This window comes from Aplidium turbinatum, chromosome 8 (genome assembly GCF_918807975.1).
Source record: "Aplidium turbinatum chromosome 8, kaAplTurb1.1, whole genome shotgun sequence".
Taxonomy (NCBI): Eukaryota; Metazoa; Chordata; class Ascidiacea; order Aplousobranchia; family Polyclinidae; genus Aplidium; species Aplidium turbinatum.
In genome coordinates this window covers 17684875-17705576 of record NC_137479.1, presented here as the reverse complement: position 1 = coordinate 17705576, position 20702 = coordinate 17684875, and the positions used below count along the sequence as shown (strand labels likewise).

Below are 20702 nucleotides of genomic sequence, written 5' to 3'. Positions count from 1 at the left end.
ACCTTAATTTGACTTTGCATCAAAAATAGTCAGTATAACACAATTTTCTTAGCTTTGTATGCGCACGGTGCAAACACAAATGTACACCATTTCCGGCTTGACTTAGTAAGTAGTTTCTCGTTTGTTATGATAGAGCTATCATTAGCCTTAGTTTTGCCAATTTCAAAGCCACTTGTTGCATTCAAGACCGAAATTGCAACAGCATTTTGCAGACAATATAAAAAGATCTATCTGAAAAAAGAAAACCTCAAGTGAAGGCGTGGGTTCGAATCCCACTTCTGATACCATGTTTCTGTTTCAGGGAGTCCTTGACGTCCAACTGTCTCTGACGAACTGTCATATACAAACAGATAGCTTTATTTCAATCTCAACATGCACTCCGACTTACATAAACTAGCAACGTAAACACCAACACAGCTGCGCATTAAAACGACTGCACTTATTATTGGAACTCGAGTTGGAATGCCGCAACGCTGGCAAGAAAGCGTTGGAAAACGTGTAGGGCAAACATGCGAAACACAAAGTACTAACTTAAAGGGCAAGTTCTCACAAAATTAAGCTTAAAAGCAAGTCTCCAATATTACAGTTATCGGCAGTCTTCGTTCTGCCAATTTCAAAGTCATTTGTTGCATTCAAGATCAAAATTGCAAGAGCCTATTGTAGACAATATAAAAAGATATATCTAATAACAGAAGAAAACGTCCAATGCTTGTATGCCTGGTACTAAGGGAAAAAACAAGCAAGTTCCAGCCAAAGCTAAAGTTGGTCCTTTTCCAAGATTCAAAGGAAGATGCAAGTTACCTGGATGTAATGCATCAAATGCAAATTGAAAGATGATATGAAAAAATAAACCTGAAAATTTAAGATGCCAACAAGAGAGAGAGATGGAGGAGTCGCTGCAGACAACTGGTTGACCATGATATTTCGAGATGAAGACCAGGCTTTTTTTAAGCAAAGTGGATGATTATGTATAGTGGGATTATGGTCTGGTATTTATAAAGAAATGGTTTGAAGAAAAAAAAAAATTCGAGTTCCTTCCTTTTGTTGATGGTTGGAGGCAATAAAATGCCAAGTTTCTCTGTAGTGAGATTGCATCATAGTTGCAGCTTGCTTAATTCATACCTAAAAATTTCAAAAACGGTGAATTTCTGCATACACTATTGACGCTGTTAGTATACAAGCATGCAACAGAAATAGCAGATAAAAACGACATTAACATGGCAGAGATAAGTGTCGTAAAAGCATTTGTATCCATTAAAATGTCTTGCGCATTTTGCAAAAACAGACCAGCAACTGGTATTGTACTTTCTTTCCCAATTATTTTTATTGTTGTGAAGTTATAATTCCACATCAAAATAGTATGTCAATTTGATTTTTTCTTACTAGAAAGCAGCTCCTCCAATCAGCAACCTGTTAAAACAAAGTTTGGTTGTCATATTAGAGTCTTTTATCTGACTTTAACCAAATAAAATAACCTTGCTTTTTAGTTTATTCTACCAAATGGTGATTAGCACAAAAAATTTACATAGTATGCATAAACTACATGGTCTACACCAGTGCTACTCAAACGCCGGTACGCGAGCACTTGGCTGCTGGTACGCGGTCAGTTAGGAGAAATTGTAAATTGAGTAATTTGTTTTATGTTGATCAGAACGTCTATTTTATAATCATTTTTCTGCTTTCCCAGCTATAGACTGTTTGGTGGCCCGCTACTACGACGACTTCCAGTTTTCCACTTTCCACCATCAAATTTAAAGAGACACTTACATTCAAAACATACAGATTATAGTTCTAAGTCGAAAGAGTTTTTTGAAAGGAAACGAAATGAATTAAAAAGTGCACAAAAACAGATGTACGGCGTGACTCATGTAAATATTAAAGCGTTACGTGCATCTTATAAAGTGGCGCTAAGAATTGCAAAAGCTCAAAAACCGTACAGTGTTGGTGAGACATTAGTATAAGGCTGCATTCAAGACGTTTGTTTAGAAGTACTTGGTGAGGCAGCAGCTGTTAAGGCTGCAAAAGTTCCTCTTTCAAACCACAGTATTGCTCGACGAACTGCTGATTTGGCTGATAATATGGAAATTCAACTAATTGATCAAATTAAACTGGCCAAGTACTATTCTTTACAGCTAGATGAAAGCATAGACATTGGAAACAAGGCAATTTTGATGGTGTATGTACGTTATGAATATAAAGGAAAATTAAAAGAAGAGTTTTTTTTCTTTGCCGCTCTTCCACGTAGAACAACAGGTGCAGAAATATCAAAGACTATTATTGCTTACATTGAAAACAAAGGATTAGATATGAAGAATTGCGTTGGAGTATGTTCCGATGGTGCTGCTGCAATGTTAGGAGAAAAATCGGGAGTAATTACACGACTTAAGCAGTTGGCTCCAGAATGTGCTTCAACGCATTGCTTTATTCATAGGGAAAATCTTGCAACCAAGAAATTGTCAACGAAGTTAAATGATGTGCTTTGCGAGGTCGTAAAAATGGTTAATTCTATCAAAGGAAGTGCAGTTAATTCAAGACTATTTGCCCTTTCATGCGACGATATGCCAGCAGACCACAGGCAACTATTATTTCATTCTAGTGTGCGTTGGCTGTCGAAGGGAAAAGTTTTATCACGCGTATATGAGCTCCCAAACAAACTGGCAGTATTTTTGCGTGACAGAACGCCAGATTGGGCGAAGCTATTTCTAGATGAACAATGGCTTGCTTTGCTAGCTTACGTAACTGACATTTTCGTTATTATGAATGGCCTTAACACTTCAATGCAAGGAAAAAATGCTTCACTTTTTGCAATAGCAGATAAAATTGACGGCATGCAACGAAAGCTGAAAGCATGGAAGATTCGAGTCTTGAACAATTGTTACGACATGTTTCCTAAGTTAGCTACTGTTATTGACGATGCTGGGAACAATTTGGACGTAAAATGTGTTCAAGATACTGCCACAGAACATCTGTCAAATTTGGTGGAACGTATTCAACATTATTTTCCGGAACAAAAAGATCCACGAAGAGAAAATGAATGAATTCGAAACCCATTTGCACTAACTGTAAACTTTGAAGAGTTAAATATAAGTGTCGATTTAAAAGATATATTATTGGATCTATCTGCTGATGAAGGTTTGCGAAAATCTTTTGAATCAAACTCCCTTGCAAGCTTCTGGGTCAAAATAAAAGCAGAATATCCGAGACTGTGTACTATAGCTATTAAAACACTGCTTCCATTCCCTTCTACATATCTATGTGAAGCCGGCTTTTCTACCATGAGCTATTTAAAGGGAAAACACAGAAACGCGTTGGATATCCAAATTATCCATGCTCCTCTTCGAGTAGCATCGTCTTCCATTGAACCGCAATTGGATAAGCTGCGCACACTTCGCAATTCGCATCAAAATTCGAAAGACCATTAATAAAAGTGTAAAAGTGTTTTTTTTTACTTGTTTTTTTGTGTATTTGTTACAAAAGTAATAATGAATTTTCTCTTGTCTTTTTTTCGCAAATTGACCGGGACGCCAAGTGATGGAAGGTGCTCAGCCGGTACACGGCATAAAAAAGTTTAGGTAGCACTGGTCTACTCTACACCACAGGTTTAGTAAATGCTACTAAAGCTGTGTTTTTATGCCAGCTGTGAAACTCAGCTGTGAGAGTGGAAAAGCATTGGATAAACACTCAAGAGCAGGTGATAATATTGTAATTGGCAAGACATATGATATCTGAACATGGAAGCAAAGGTAATAAGCAACCATGCACATTGCACATGTTATACTGCTGTTCAATCAAGTAATTGTACGTTTTGCAATACATGAACTGATGTTGCTTCCAATCAATTCACACCATAACAAAACCAATTTATCATTGATTTATATCAGCTTTAGATAACCCATACTGAAACATTGTAGTCATCAGCATGTGTGGTTAAAAGCTATTCATGGAAAAACTACACATGGTAATGCTATGATAGTCTAGTCTTATATATATAAGACTTGTTAAGTTGTTAAGCATAAATATTAAATAATCTATTATCATGCATCATAAGGTAACATATGTGATGTACCCATAATTAATACACACCAAAGGAGTGGACACCACCAAAGGAGAATTTTGCAAAAACAGACCAGCAACTAGTATTGTACTTTCTTTCCCAATTATTTTTATTGTTGTGAAGTTATAATTCCACATCAAAATAGTATGTCAATTTGATTTTTTCTTACTAGAAAGCAGCTCCTCCAATCAGCAACCTGATAAAACAAAGTTTGGTTGTCATATTAGAGTCTTTTATCTGACTTTAACCAAATAAAATAACCTTGCTTTTTAGTTTATTCTACCAAATGGTGATTAGCACAAAAAATTCACATAGTATGCATAAACTACATGGTCTACACCAGTGCTACTCAAACGCCGGTACGCGAGCACTTGGCTGCTGGTACGCGGTCAGTTAGGAGAAATTGTAAATTGAGTAATTTGTTTTATGTTGTAATTTAATACATGTACAATTATACATGTTCCAAGAATGCTATTGATGGTATGTGATAACTGATAATCTACACAGAAATCAAAATTTCACAGAAAAAAAAGAGTCATTTTGTGGTCTGGCAATATCTTAATTAATTGTGGGAATCTTTGAGAGCTTAATCCAGGCATTTTCGCATGCTTACAGAGACTTTGAACCACTGGTAGACACAAACTTCCAATTGTTAAAATTGGATTATCTGTGAACTATTCTATCTACTAAGTGCCACTCTGGTTTTTTTTTTCGGTCATTTATCGGTCATTGACTGATTTTTTAGCAAAATGTCCAAAAAAAGTATAGTCAATTCGGCAGGGTTGAGAAAAACCTGGGTTTTTTTAAAAAAGCCCAACCCGCCTGGTAGGGTGGTCCAAAAAAAACTTTTTTTGTAAATGTTAATGTCTCACCCTAAAATATTGTTACCATTGATGAGAAAATGATATATGTGAATTTTCATAAAGATTGGTTGATATTTTGGGGTTGTTACCGGGGTTCAAAGTTTTGTCGTTTGCCCCCATTTTAACGTTTTAAGAGGATGTGATACAGATATGATATGATACGGTACAGTAAAAAATATGGTACAGTGCCATGGCATATTGCAAGAAAAATACAGTTTAATAATTACTCTATATAGTCTGTTTATAAACTCATGTACGTCTGTATTACGAATTATACTAACTGGTCTACATATATATACAAAATGTGCGACTTTGTATACTTGTGTTTAAAGTTCAGAGACTAAATTTGACAATCAATAACAGCTTTAGAAGACAGTAAATAAACTACATGTACAAATGTACATGATGTAAACTAATATACATAGTACATACATAGTTATTACCCTCTAAACCAGGGGTTCTCAACCGTGGCCTTCGGCCCCCCAAGGGGACCACAGAGCGTTCTCAGGGGAGCCACGATAAAAAGCTTCATTAATAAATTATAACATGTATTGATGAATTATAACAGAATTGTGACACAAAAAACACTCATGTAGGTGTTAGTATCGTAAAGCTAGCTAAAAGCATGTTTTTTCATCATATGTTCTATCTCACTGCATGTTGCATCATCTTTTGTGATTGTAACGTAACAATTAAGGATACGCTTGATTTACTAGCGTAGTCTATTACGAAAAAGAAAGCATTAAATCATTCGTTAACTGTTTTTATTGATTTCGTTTCATTGTTCTTTAAACAAATACATTTTTATTTTGCTCAAGGGGGCCATGGTCTTTTAGAGCCACAGTCTGGGGGGCCATGACTCAGAAAAGGTTGAGAACCACTGTCTAAACCCTTGACAGCCTGTTTCACCCTAAAAGGGTAATCATCAGAAAGTCCTCCTTTTAGGTTAAAACAGGCTGTCAAGGGTTTAGAGCAGTGGTTCCCAACCTTTTTGACCTTGCGGCACCCTATCGAAGAGATAAATAGTTTGCGGCATCCTGGCAAAACTGGGTCAATTTTATGAGATTTCTGTATTTCAAGTAACTGTATGAAATAGCACAGAATGAGTTGTACAGTATAGCGCGCATAAATAAATGTATTTATTCAAAATTTAGTGTGAAATTTGGGCTTGACTTCTTGCACAAGTCCCTTAATATCTCGAGGCACATTCGACAAAGCCACCCACATTTCTTCCTCGACTATAAGCAGTCGTTCTCGTTTTTTTAGTTTTAATGTTCGTTTGTACGGAAAATCCACTAATTTGGAGACCCAATTGTAATCGCAAAGCAATTCACAAAATATATTCATATAAGTATAAAGCAGTGCTCCGCAACCGGTGTGCCGCGGGATAACTATCATCAGAACATACTTTTTGAAAAGAAAGGAGTTTTTATGTTTTAAAAATTCTCGCTTTACCACTGCAAGACAACTCAAACTCTAGCTAGACTTCCCACAGTGCATTTATGATTTTTTTGCCTCACATTGAAGTTTTCGCAATGGGAAGGCTGCCCTAGTTTTAAAAAAGGCTGGTTAACGTGGTAGTGCGTTTTTAGAAGTCAGGCTAGGTCATTTTGAATTGTCAGTTAGCAGTGTTTAATGAAAAATTTCGTAATATTGAAAGCACAGCTATTAAGTGTAGTAGCCAACGTTTTGTCAATGGCGAGTCCATAACAAACGAGTAGCCTAATTATTTTGCAAAGAACTTCCAGCCAGGAACGAACGACTGGCCAGGAAATTTTTAGAGTGACCAACGAGTTTTTCATAACCCATGGTATCCATTGGAATAACTGCATCAACGTTTGCACAGATGGTGCTTCAGCAATGGTGGGCGAAGGAAGAAGTTTAGCTGCATGGGTAAAACGTCAAAATCCAGCCATTCAACTTATGTATTGCTGCTTACACAGGGAAGCCTTGATGATCAAACATTTTACAAGGGAGCTGACAGAAACAATGAATGACTGTATCCAAATTGTTAACTTTATTAAAGCAAGAAACAAGCGCAAATATCTCATTAAAAAGATGATAGTTATTTTTTACATTTTGAAAATGTGTCGGCCGAATTGTGCCGCAAAATTTTAAAGAGTTTTTAAGTGTGCCGTGAGTAAATAAAGGTTGCGGAGCACTGGTATAAAGAATAAATCAATTATAACTTAGCCTTTTCTCGATTAGCTATGTAGGCTATCGTGTTTGTATGCGCAGGTATGGTATCCCCCATGCAAAAGTTTCTATTTTATAGTGGTTCGCAAACAATCGTGCAATTTTATAATCGTGCTGGGTCACACAATCCGATAATCCATCACTGCAATTTGACTTTGTGCGCCGTGAAACGCAAAATAAAATCATGAAACCTGGCAATAATGATGCGTTTCAAACGTTTTTATGGAAAAAACAGCAACGATTCAAAATCTCTTTCACGCTGTTATTCCTGGGCGAGAAAACAAAGGCTTATTGTGGATTAGAGTTAAAATAAATAAATAAATTCCACACTTAACGGGTTAAAGTTAAAATATCTCGCGGCACCCTTGAGCATTGCAATTGGCACCCCGGTTGGGACATTGCCGAGCGTGGAGTGGCGTTGATCACGGAATACAACACATTACACACATGTGACGAAGAACAAAAACAGTATCTTTTGCGTGTCGTCGCCGATCACCGTCAGCGATATCCAGACTGCAGTAGAAAGACCCTCGCGCAATAATTCCTGTATGTAGTTTATTTGTTGTATTCTAAAGCTGTTAATGAATGTCCAATTTAGTCTCTGAATTTTAAACACAAGTATACAAAGTCGCAGCGGTGACGCGCTCGCTTTCCAATTATGCAATCCTGGTTTGACTCCCGGCTTATACTGGTTGTTGACAAACACCGCCCACGCCCACCTCTACCCAGGGTATAATATATTGGGTGGGCGTAGTTGCTGAAGTAAAGGCGGCCGAGAGAAAGGAACTGGCCACCCTACTCTCGTTAGTGCCGAAGGCTTAGTATAATGAGAACCTCATCCCTCGATGCTTGTATTCAAGTATGGGACTCACCTTTACCTTATACAAAGTCGCACATTTCGTACATGTACACCAGTTAGTATAATTCGTAATACAGACACATGAGTTTATAAACAGACCATAGAGTAATTATTAAACTGTATTTTTATTGCAATATACAATGGCACTGTACCGTATTTTTTACTGTACCGTATCATATCATATCCTCTCGAAACGTTAAAATGGGGGCAAACGACAAAACTTTGAACCCCGGTAGCAACCCCTAAATATCAACCAATCTTTATGAAAATTCACATATATCATTTTCTCATCAATGGTAACAATATTTTAGGGTGAGACATTAACATTTACAAAAAAAGTTTTTTTTGGACCACCCTACCACCTGGGTTTTTTTAAAAAAACCCGTTTTTTTGGGGTTTTATTGAGTTTTTAAAAAAAGAGTAGATTCATGCTTATTTCACCTCAAAACTACTTTTTACGAATGAAGTGCCTTTCACTCACAGTACATGCTTGCATAACTCAATAAAATAATCCACTAGGGCTGTTGTTGCTTGAATGTTGCATCATCCATTAATTTCAAGATCAAGTTGGATGTTGCATCATCCACTGATTTCTATACCAAGTTGATGCTACCGTGGTAGAAATCACATTATTGCATCATTTGCTTTAGATTTGAAGGCAAGGAGCATTTATGCCATCATGTTTAAATATTTTTATCATTTATAATTATATATACATTATATATAGTAATGGATGAGCAATTGCCATTTAGGCAAATGCTCTGAAAGAGCCATGCGCTAGAATCCAGAATCTGTAATTGGTAAATAGCCTCCTAAATTGCATTACACATCATATATACAGACTACAGTAGAGTAGTACTTTCACCAGTTTAACTATAAGGCCTTCTTGCATAAATGAGTTTTAGTGTAGTATACACAAAGTGACATTACTTGATTTTTGTGTACTGTACAATATCCACTGCGTTTTCAGTTTATTCTTGGAAATTTACTTCACAATCACATCCTTAAGTCCTAATTTAAAGTTTGTTTTAAGTGCTTTGTAGTGTTTTTGTTCATTTTTTTAATTTTCTTATAAAAACTGAACAAATATGATGCTCTGGGTTTTTTTATGGTTTTTTTAAGTGGGTTTTATTAAAAAAACCCACCCGGGTTTTTTTGGGTCGAGTAAAATACCAACAACCCTGCAATTCGGTCAAAATGTCCGAAAAAATCTATAGTCAATTGACTATATATGACCAAAAATGACCGAACTTTTTCAAGTCATTTCGGTCAAATGACCGAAAAGTCTCAGCAAAATAAAAAACCCAGGTGCCACTAAATGGAGATTTGAGAGCAGTCCTTAAAATGCTTTGCTCAAGCCATGGCGATCTGTATACACAGGCCTTGACAACGTACGAACTGGAGGGCTGACTGAAGGCCGATGTATTTTCAATTTTGAAGTTTCAGCTAAATTCACTTTATATTCCTTTTAAATGATAATTTAAACAATTTAAATTGCCAAAGTGTGATCACTGAATCCCAAGTCACTGCAAAACTTCTAAAATTATGTTGACAAAATGACAATATTTTCCGAAATACTGGTGTTGCCAGACGCTTTTTGGATTTCCAGTACAAGTGCCAAAATCTATTCCGTTATTTGAATGGTAAAAACAGCACAAAAGTAACTCAAACTCTCACAAAATATAGGCAAAGACTCTATTTATCAACTAATGCTCAAACTATCAACTTATACTCGCGATTTTGGCTACTAACAGATCGGCCTTCAGTCAAATTTTAAGCTGCACGTTGCCATGGCCTGTGTATAAAGGTCGCCATGGCTCAAGCGCACACCTTGAAATTTGAACCAGCAACGTTTCATATTGCAATTAAATTATTAGTTTTGCAACTTTAATTCTTAAAATTGTTCAAACTGAAACAAGCGTAATCAGCAAGTTTGTAGAATATTAACGAACTAATAATGGAATAAACTTTGGTTCTAAATAAAGTTTGACTTTGGCCTTAAAGTCAGAGGTGTAATGCTAATTTTTATCGCTCCCAGCAATGTTTTACAACCTTTGGTAAATCTACTGTTTTGTATCATTATTTACTTATATATTTGCTTCAGATATGCACAGTTGCACACATGTTACATATCCATATAAAATTACATACAAAAATATATAAATAAAAAGGTGAAAAAAAGTTCATGTTCAGGGGAAAGACTAGGAAAGACTGGAAATTTCTATAGTGTTATATTAACAAAAATATAGATTTTTCCTGTAACATTTGAAGCCTGATTAGAATTACAACATAAAAAAATTATAACTAAATTACAACACTGAAGCTTTTAAGTTAACCAAGAGTATGTTACTAGGTTATGCCCAACTGCTTGGTTGAAGTGATGTAGAAATGACAATGCGGTTAGCATTATGCTGTGGAAGATTTAATTATACTAAGCAGACATTACCCAGAGCAGAAAACACTAGCTAGAATATTTCTTCTGAAGAATCATCAGAAGAAATCAACATTATCACAAAAACAGACAATTGTTGCCAACCTGAATGAACTGCATGTTTTTTGGTAGTGATTTCTTTTGATGGATTGTGAGAATATCTTTACTCTGTCACCAAGATTGATGCGCTGGCAGTACTTGACCTTTCCAGTTCGTCTTCTGGAAAGGGTGCAACCTTCTGGAAAGGGTGCAACCTAACCATGAACTTTTCAGATATATGAAAAGTTGAAAACTTTGCAATTGTCAAGTCCTTTTCAGCATATTGTAAATTTTCTCCCATGTCACCAAGTCACTTTTTTTTACTAAACATTTAAGTCAGAGTTCCGTAAAATTTTCTCACGAGTGAAAGCCATGGATCTTTTTTTTATTTCAAATAAATGCTGATGATGAATGCAAATAAATATTATTATTATTTCACCTTTATATCTTTGCTTGTGGCTGCGCCAAACACCAATTCCTTATGTTCAAACTTTAGTTCAGATTTTGGAACAAAGTACAGACAGAGTTGTCAGATTAAAAATAATTCTGAGCCAAACTTTAACCAAAAAATAGCCCAACACAGTAAAAAATAGCAAGTTTTAAAATGTATAGCACTACAAGGATTTTGAGCTTTTTAATTGATTTGTTAAAATATTTTCTTCCGTGAAAACGAAATTCTTTTGTCCTGGGTTGCGGCAACCGCAGGCTTGGATTCGTGATATCAGGCTATAATTTCTCTTGGACTTCTTTATCAATTTTGAAAATCTTGGTATTAAAATGTTCACAATCAAATTACCTTTTTCATTTTGCTTAACTTAGTTTGTCTCCAAGTCTCAATTTATCACAAATCCAATTTTTACTTTTAGATCTGGACCTGGAGAGCAGTGCTTCCACTTCTGACAATTGATAAATCCTCTTCAGTTTCCTTTTTTATCCTGAAAAATCCCTTTTTTCTCAGGCGAAAATCCTTCAAAATTTTCTTCATAGGCGAGGTTATTTTTGACTTTATTTAAGTTAAAAAAGGTTCTAATACAACTTTAAAGTTATTATCATCATATAATCTCAATTAAAGCTATTTTAATGTCAATTTTTTTTTCAGTAGCACCGGTAGGCCTATGTCGAAGCAACGTTGTTTTTATTAGAACAGTAGGCTGCACAAAAGCAGCAGATATTTTACAATAACATGGTTTACTTCCTTTGTTCACTGTCCAGCCAAAAAACTGCTTGTCAGTTAGTCGGTTCTGTGACATTTACCACCTGGAGTTCTGGACATCATTTACTAATTACCACTCTCATCTTTTCTACCCAGACTCCTAACCTATCCCTAACACCGAAAATGTACTGGTGGTAAATGTCCAGTTTATGAATTATCCATCCAACAAATTTTGTGTTTAGTTCAGTTTTCCTTGATGCGCTAACTTAACCATGTATGCTAGGGCGCTAGGCTATCTCTTGTTTCTCCTTGTCAGTAACGTCTTCACAATCATCTGAGACTGATGAAAAACTTTAGGATACTAGGCTCTATTATTATGACACCATAATAGGTTAGCATAGGCCAGTGGTTTTCAACCTTTTTGGTACAACGGAACCCAATGAAACATTCCAAAAGCTCGAGGAACCCCTGTTCAATAATTTAATTGCATTATGCAAAAAACATCGTTTGATTAATAAAATTAAATTAAAATACTCATGTTCAAATTTATTTATGCACAATAAAAATACAAACTTTAAAAAATTACATTTATTCTCATAAAAAATTCAATGAGAAACTTGAGCCTGGTGTTTCTTGCACAAGCGGCGGGAAAGCAGAAAGTTAAATGTAATCGCACTACAAGAAAACAACAAAAATTCGGAATCGCAGCGAACGTATTAAAGTGTAGCAAATTTATTAATAGTAGGGGTAGGCTATACATATGGGGTCAAATCTCAAAGTCAATTGGTGACACCTTCAAGTTATTCAGTATGCTCAGCTGATTGTTTTAAGACCTCAACCGGGTCATTTGAGTTATTTTCCAGACAGTGCCGGCAAAAACAGTGTTTCGGATTGCACACTATAAAAAATCCCAGATTTTACGCCAAAAAGCTAAATGCAGTCTTGAGAAAAGTACCGTACACACCCATACGCAAAGTTTGCAATTTCACTTCAGATATTCAATCGATACTTGCAAACACATGTAGCAAAGCGGGCATCACATTTAAGCAATCACGGCAAGCTCTCCAAACAATCTCAAGGAGTTTTTACAACCATACATATTACCTCAAGGTCAATGATGTTCCAGGATATGTGCCTCCAACAGATGAAACTATGTCAAAAACATCTCGTTTATCAACGGACTATGAATCCTACAAGCATGTGTTGCCTTCTCTACAAGTCATTGATGGTATAAAACATTTACAAGCGATTCAAAGCAAGAAAAATTGTGCCCTTGCAATATTGGATGCGCATGACGAAGAAACAATAACAATACATTATGATAGTACCACAAGAAGAATCACAGGAGAATGGACATCCATAATAATGAAGTTCAGTGGTGGTAAACCATTTTGATTAAGACCTCTATCTTTTGCGGTGGAAACCAGAGAAAATATCACAAGATCAAAGTAAATCCGATTAACACGGAAGAACAAGGCGAAACTGAACCTGACCTTGATTCTAACTAAACAGTGTGACTCCGTGAGAGACCTTCCAGAAATTCCATTAGAAGAAGACATGTTGACTGCATTGCATTTTACATATGACAACGATAATTAATCAAGAACTGGGAGATGCTGATCTACAACGATCCAGGAAGGGAGATGTAGAGGTAAATGAGCCGTGCATTGTAATTTGGGATGCTGGGAACAAAAGAAATTGGCATCTTGGAATTTGTATGAAGAACAATGGTGATACAACTTACACAATTGAGCATTTAGAAAGGGTAAGTCATCCCAATGACAGTGGGAATCAGAGGTAGAGATATCCAAGCAGACCTGATGTCCAATGTGCTGCGTCCATACAGATAATGCCATGTAATATACTTGGTTCATGGGATATGTCAAGAAGGAATATGACATTTCTCTTGGATAACTGCCACATCATTGAGGGATAATTCAAAGCATTTTACTACAAGTAGTTTCCTACGTAGTACTATTATCATAAATCAGTATAACTAGTATACAGAACAGTATAGGTATATAATACTTATTAAATACTACCACAGACATTGATTGCTTGCAGTAGTACAGTGGGCATTGCTAGTAGTGAATCCGATATTTTTACTATGTTAACCAGGCCTGCAAATTCTCTTTAGTGGGGCAAGAGTCAAGCGTGCTTTAAATAATGGCGAGAATGCATATTTGTTTATTTTAGTAAAAAATATCACTTTTGCGTAAGTCTAGTTGGAATCTGGCGGAGTAATTACGTGAGTGCCGGCGAAAGTGCGGCTCTAATACTCTTCTCGAGTTTGCAAGACTGTAAACCAGTGTTTCTCAACCTTTTTTAGCCCAACGCCCCCTTCATGAACTGGCAAAATTTTACTACCCCCCAACAAAAACGATTAATTACGAAAAGCAAATATAAAACAATAAATACTACAAAAAGTGCTCAATGCAAAGCAAAAAGCCAAGCAGAGCGATATAATTACGTCAAATATAGGCTAGTTACCAGTCTCTAAAACCCTTACAGCCTGTTTTACCCTAAAAGGGGGATCATCAGAAGGTCCTTATTCAAATATAATTATATTTCTGTTTTCACCCTTTTAGGGTGAAACAGGCTGTAAGGGTTTTAGAGACTAGTATGTAGTAACTATATTTGATGAAAAGCAAATATATATTTGCGAGTCCTATAGGCCTACTGGTAGTCAGTGTGAACCCTGGGCTTGGTAACAAAGTGCCAGTTTCTTCACATCCGGTGTAAAGCCAGTGAAAAACATTCGAAGGTCACCTCTTATGGACATGTCAAGTGGGTTTCGTTGTTTGGTATGTAGCAGAACAACACAGCTGAATCACTTTTCCACCAGGTATGAGGTAGGAAATGCTACCACGAAGATACTAGCTCTTGACGAAATCGTTTACCCTTGACGAAATCGTATACCAGTCGAAAAGCCGAGGTAATCATACCGACCCCCCCCCCCCTGCAAAATCAACCCCCCCCCGGGGGCCGGTACAGCCCCTTTTGAGAACCACTGCTGTAAACAATGACCATCTTGAATGTCACCACTGTAAACAGTAAGGCCAATTGCTGGCTTATGGCGACATTATATACTGTATTAAATGCATTATTATCGTTAAAAGTGTCATTTTCGATTTTATGCATTCCGGACACCGTTTTTGCCGGCACTGCCTCAGTTTTTCTCCAAATTTATTGAATTATGGCTTAAAATGCTCAGGAGACAATATACTTCAAAATAGGGGTGTCACCAAAATGATCCAGAATGATAACTTTTTTAACCATATGTACAGCCTACCCCTATTAATAGTGGCAAACCTAATCAATATTTGATTATATTTAAACAATATGCATAGCCTAATTATAATAATAAAATAGACTCTCGGATGTGAACCTAGACTTACTGGCGGAACCCTGGTTGAAAACCACTGGCATAGGCTATAACTAACTTTTCTAAACCGTAAAAGGATACCACTAGCCTAAGCTTATCATACCGTACCTAACTGTACGTCGAAGCTCAGTGAACTTTGTCATTGCTACCGGTACTCAAGTTCAACTGTAAATCAACGGATTACCTAATTTTAACTAAAAGAATTGAGAACTAACTCACTCACTGCCTGCACTCACGTCCAATTCCCAAAATGGTGAGAATAGAAATCAAGCCACAGAAAGGCGAGAATGGGAGAGTGAGAGGGGCTGAAGGGGTTTGGGATGGCGAGAGACGACGGAAACCAGCTGATCATCGTTATTCCAGTCGTTTTTTAGAACTTTTGAAAGGGAATATTAATAAAATTTTCTTTAAAATTGCTAAAAACAACAATTCCCTTTTTAAGACAAAATTTTCTTGTAAAATTGTTAAAAATCCTTCCTATCTTCATTTCCTTTTTTTATCCTTCGAAACGTTGAAAAATCCGGATTTCGGGATAAAATCCTTCAAAGTGGAAGCACTGCTGGAGTTAGGGAGGGGCTTATAATTTACTTTGGTATGAGTACACCTTAATTTTATGCTATAAGACATACTTAGGGCACTAAGAAAAAAAAAATTGAAATTGGTTTGAAAAACCCCCCGGATAATGGGATTTTAAAAAATCTGGGGGAGTAGAGCTAGCGAAAATGTGACTTTCAGACGTTATTCAACAACCACTTGTCAGAAACTGTTCAAATTGGTCTCAAAAGATGCAGAAAAATTAGGTAAGTGGTTAACAACCACTTTTGGAGCTCCAACCAAAGAACATTATTATATCATCATAAAATATATATATGAAATTTTTTACTAATTTCTTCCAGAAAACAAGGATTTTAAATATTTTCATGAGAAAATACATTTTAATATTACATTTACTTGTTAATGATTAAGTATTGAAGTGCTTTAATAAAAACAAAAAGTTAACTATACTCCATGGGCTATATAGTTGGCTATATTAGGAAGAAAAAAGTAATATTAGACCCAAAAATGTAAATGCTTTTTCAATGAATGTGAGTATACAGTCCCTTTTAATATGCTATATTGTAAGCAAAACTTTTAAGACATATATGTGTTGTAATCAACCAGATGTGTTGTAATCAACCAGATGGGGAAGATGAAGACAGCCTCTACGTGGCCTTCCCTACAAGTAACTTCGACCAGAGCTAACAAGCACTAGAAGTGAAACCAATGTCTTCACCACGTCACACGACAACCGTACCTACTCTAACGCCTAGCCAGCCCTTTTTAGGGCTTGCTCTAACGGTGATCTCGGCCAATATCGAAGGGTTTTCTTCAGCAAAATCAGCCGTCCTTGCTGAACTCTGCAAGCAACATCAATGCAATGTCCTCTGCCTACAGGAAACCCACCGAAGTGCTACACACCACAGGCCAAGAATACCCGGAATGGACCTCGTCAACGAAATCCCTCATGGGAAACATGGCAGTGCTATGTACGTAAGATCTGGATCACGCATTAACTCAGTTTCGTCCGATGATAGCAATAGCACCGAATGCCTGACTCTCCACCTCGATGGAATAGACGTAACATCTGTCTATAAGCCCCCAAATGAACCCTTCATACCAAACGATCTGATGGTGCAAAATGGCAGTACGCCTGGCTTGTTTATTGGTGATTTCAACAGCCACAGCTCGAGCTGGGGCTATAGAAACACCACTAAGGATGGAGAAGCTGTTGAAAAATGGGCTGACGATAATAACTTGCAGCTCATACATGACCCTAAGTTGCCCCCTTCCTTTAACAGCGGAAGATGGAAACGAGGCTCAAACCCGGACCTCATCTTTGCAAGTGACTCCATCACTATGGGCTGTGTGAAGCACATATTGGATCCAATCCCACATACTCAACATCGCCCAATCCGCCTCCGAATCAAGGCAGTTGTTACTCCAAAGAATGTCCCATATCAACGACGATACAACTTTCGAAAAGCTAACTGGAAGGGATTTACTTCAGATCTGGACTTCCACATCGCCAATTTACACACGTCATCAGATAAATACCCTGACTTCATAGAAGCTGTACGAAGAGCGTCAAGAAAAAACATTCCTAGAGGCTGTAGGACACGTTACATCCCTGGTCTGAATTCAGACTCAGCAGACCTCTATGAAGACTATAAAGAAAAGTTCCAATCAGATCCTTTCTCTCACTCTACAGTTGAAGCAGGAGAAAACGTGATGGCAGCTATCGCCAGCGAAAAGAGAAGAATGTGGCAAGATATGATCGAATCCACAGATCTGTCTCATAGCAGTCGGAAAGCCTGGAAAACAATTAAATTGCTGTCGGCCGACTACACTAAACCAGACCACCACTACACTGTATCTGCCAATCAAATTGCCCATCAACTCCTTCTAAATGGCAAAAGCAAAAATAACATGAAAAAGCAGTCTAAACCCCGGCTAATAAGACCTCAAAATGAACGCAACCCTCGTCTAACATCTCCTTTCTCAATTGAAGAACTGAAGAAGGGCATTGAATTTCTGAAACAAGGTAAATCTGCTGGATTAGATGGAATTCGGACTGAACAAATTAAACATTTTGGTTCAATCGCTCTGGGATGGCTGCTAAAGTTTTACAACAACTGCCTCAGCTCTTACCAAATTCCTAAGCTATGGAGAAAAGCCAAAATTATTGCATTGTTGAAACCAGGAAAAGACCCAACTGACCCTAAAAGCTTTCGTCCTATATCTTTGCTGTGTCATTTGTTCAAGTTGTTTGAACGGCTGATACTAAACCGATTGCAACCTCTCATAGAAGACCAACTCATTAATGAACAAGCAGGTTTCCGACCTGGTAAATCCTGCACAGGACAACTCTTGAATCTAACACAGCACATAGAGAATGGGTTTGAAGAGGGTTCCGTCACTGGAGCCGTCTTTGTAGATCTATCTGCAGCGTATGACACTGTCAACCATCGTCTCCTTATATCAAAGATCCTCAATATCACCGAGAACTTTCGATTCACTAAGCTGATACAATCATTGCTTAGCAATCGCCGTTTCTATGTTTATTTTTGTGGCAAAAATAGCAGATGGAGACAGCAGAAAAATGGTCTACCACAAGGAAGTGTTTTAGCCCCCATCTTGTACAACATTTATACAAACGACCAACCAATCCATCCTGGTACAAGAAGCTTCATATACGCTGACGATTTGTGTATAACAACACAACACAAACACTTCACTTCCGCGGAAACAGTACTCAGTGATGCTCTGGATGGGCTGACGACATACTACACGGACAACCACCTGCGTGCCAACCCCAATAAAACCCAAGTCTGCGCATTCCACCTTAGATCCCGGGATGCATCACGCCAACTAAACATTTCCTGGAATGGAACCAAACTGGCACACTGTATCAATCCCACATACCTCGGTGTCAAATTAGATAGGTCCCTCACATACAAATCCCATATCGAAAAAGTAAGAGCTAAGGTGGCTTCTAGAAATAATATTTTGCAAAAACTCGGAAACTCTGATTGGGGTGCCCTCCCTGACACAATACGGTCAACTGCTTTAGCCTTATGCTATTCGGTTGCAGAATATGCTTGCCCAGTGTGGGAACGCTCAGCACATGCCAAGAAAATTGACCCCATATTGAACCAAAGCTGCCGTCTGATTACAGGTTGTCTCAAACCAACCAACATCACGTCGCTGCACATTCTGTCTGGAATTGCTCCCCCCAACATCAGAAGAAGCGTGACCAGCAGAAAGGAAAGATCTTGTCAGGACATAGATTTGAGACACCCACTGTATGGCCAAACTCCAGCACACAGGCGTCTGAAGTCAAGAAAAAGTTTCCTTGCTTCAGTTGTCCCATTAGGTCATGACGATGTCGCCGCCAATGTGCGGGTTCAACTATGGCAGGAGGGACTGGCAGCCGGACCGACATTGGCCAATATGGAGCTCACACCCATGGAGAGCCTTCCTCCCGGAAAACGTGAACCGTGGAAGTATTGGCGATGCCTCAACCGCTTAAGAACTGGTATTGGCAGGTGTAAAACCTCGATGAGACACTGGGGGTATTCCATGGGGAGCACAAGTTGCAAATGCGGACAGGAGCAAACGATGCAACATCTACTCGAATGCCCTGACCTAAAAGCAAGGTGCTCTGCACAGGATTTGGCCGAGTTCAACGATAGAGCAAGAGCCTGCGTGATGCTCTGGGCTACGGCCGTGTGACACACGATGAAGAAGAAGATCAACCAGATTAGATGGCATCTATTAGTGGGGTATAAACCACAAGATCAAAAAGCCAAAGGGTAGTTGAAGAGGAAACGTACACTGAAGCAGAAGATTTGAGAAAAGGAATTTTGCCGTCCAAAAAAGATATTGTTCAATGTATGATATATTTGCTGCGTGATTACCGTGCTGGCAAAGCTCTAAGAACTGTAGATGAGGCATGTCATATCATGGTAGGTAATCTAATGCAGGCCTCGAAATTCACGGCGGACACGGCGGTCATGTCCGCCGTCACAGCATGTGATGTCCGCGGGAAGTACCATCTAGATCGGTCATATTTGTCCGTCGAGAAATAACACAAGAACTAGTGATGCAAATCGTCATTGCATAACACGAACAATTGTTGCGAGAATACACTTTCCCGCGCATTTTAGCACGCATCTAGAAAATGTGAATACCGTCCTGTATCCCTTAGCTTCCATTCAAGCAGGAAAACTTTCGATTTTTACGTTGCTTCAACGATTAATGACATTGAATCAGCGTAACAAAGGTGAATTCTTCGCTAAGAACCGATGGGAGTTACCGGTACTTTTACACTAATCACGCGCAACTTAGTTCAAGTCTTACGTCACAATGTCTGGCTTTGATCTCCGAGTAATATTGATAAGGCAAGGTTGGTTACAAAATTACATTATACGAGTAGGCTATTGCAGCAAGATCCAGCAAAATTTGTTACGGTAAGTTAAGTTTAATAGTAGCTTTAGTGTAGAAGTTTTCCGGCTCGTGCTCAGAGCATTGTGACGCAAGAAGCCACACGACTTCGTTCGGTGGAAGTTAATCAGTTATGCGGCGTATTAAGCAGCTACACGGAGCTTTGGCTCTTCAAGTGCACGTCGTTGTTTTGATAAAAGCTTTTCAGAGTCAGTGACTTCGCTAAAGTTTTATAAAGCCTTCTAAACCGTAGCTATAGTTCTCAAATGGCGAAGAGTTATCAAGAAAAAGTGATTAAGCATGACGATCGACGCTAAAACTGGTGTGTCCGCCGTGAGACTTAATTTGTCCGCCGAGATAGCTGCTCAGACCGGACACGTTTGTCCGCCGTCAACAAAAACGAATTTCGAGGCCTGTAATGGATCACTGGATGTATTGCAACGTGTACACTGTCAGTTTGAAGACAGTCAAGAAGCGTGCTATTAGTCTTTATAGTTTGTTCAAAGATACCATGAAAAAGTCAAAGCAAAAAAATTTATATGCAGCCAGCAAAGAAGTCCATCTTTACTGACTTCAATGCATCCATGACCAAGTTACTTGAAAATAAGGAACGAAAAGTGGCTTTGGAACATATGTAATATGTATGGAATAAAGATGGGAGAAATGGAGTGGAAGTTTCTGGATGATATGAGAACAGTTCGCAAGCACTACTGTGAAGAAGTAACAGATAGATGGCAAA

At 37.9% G+C, this 20702-nt stretch overlaps 1 protein-coding gene and 1 long non-coding RNA gene across 2 annotated transcripts; one reads left to right on the top strand and one right to left on the bottom strand.

The window, feature by feature from the left end:
• Positions 1 to 384: 384 nt before the first annotated feature.
• On the bottom strand, positions 385 to 11307 carry LOC145775944 (uncharacterized). Its single transcript, XR_014290182.1, has 4 exons — positions 11239 to 11307; positions 10509 to 10657; positions 4084 to 4250; positions 385 to 1410 (listed from the first exon to the last, which is right to left on the bottom strand). It is a non-coding gene; the product is annotated as an uncharacterized LOC145775944 (long non-coding RNA).
• Positions 2079 to 3038, top strand: LOC145776109 (SCAN domain-containing protein 3-like). Its single transcript, XM_082587513.1, has one exon. It carries the CDS (start codon positions 2079 to 2081, stop codon positions 3036 to 3038), a length of 960 nt encoding a protein of 319 aa, XP_082443639.1.
• Positions 11308 to 20702: the final 9395 nt, after the last annotated feature.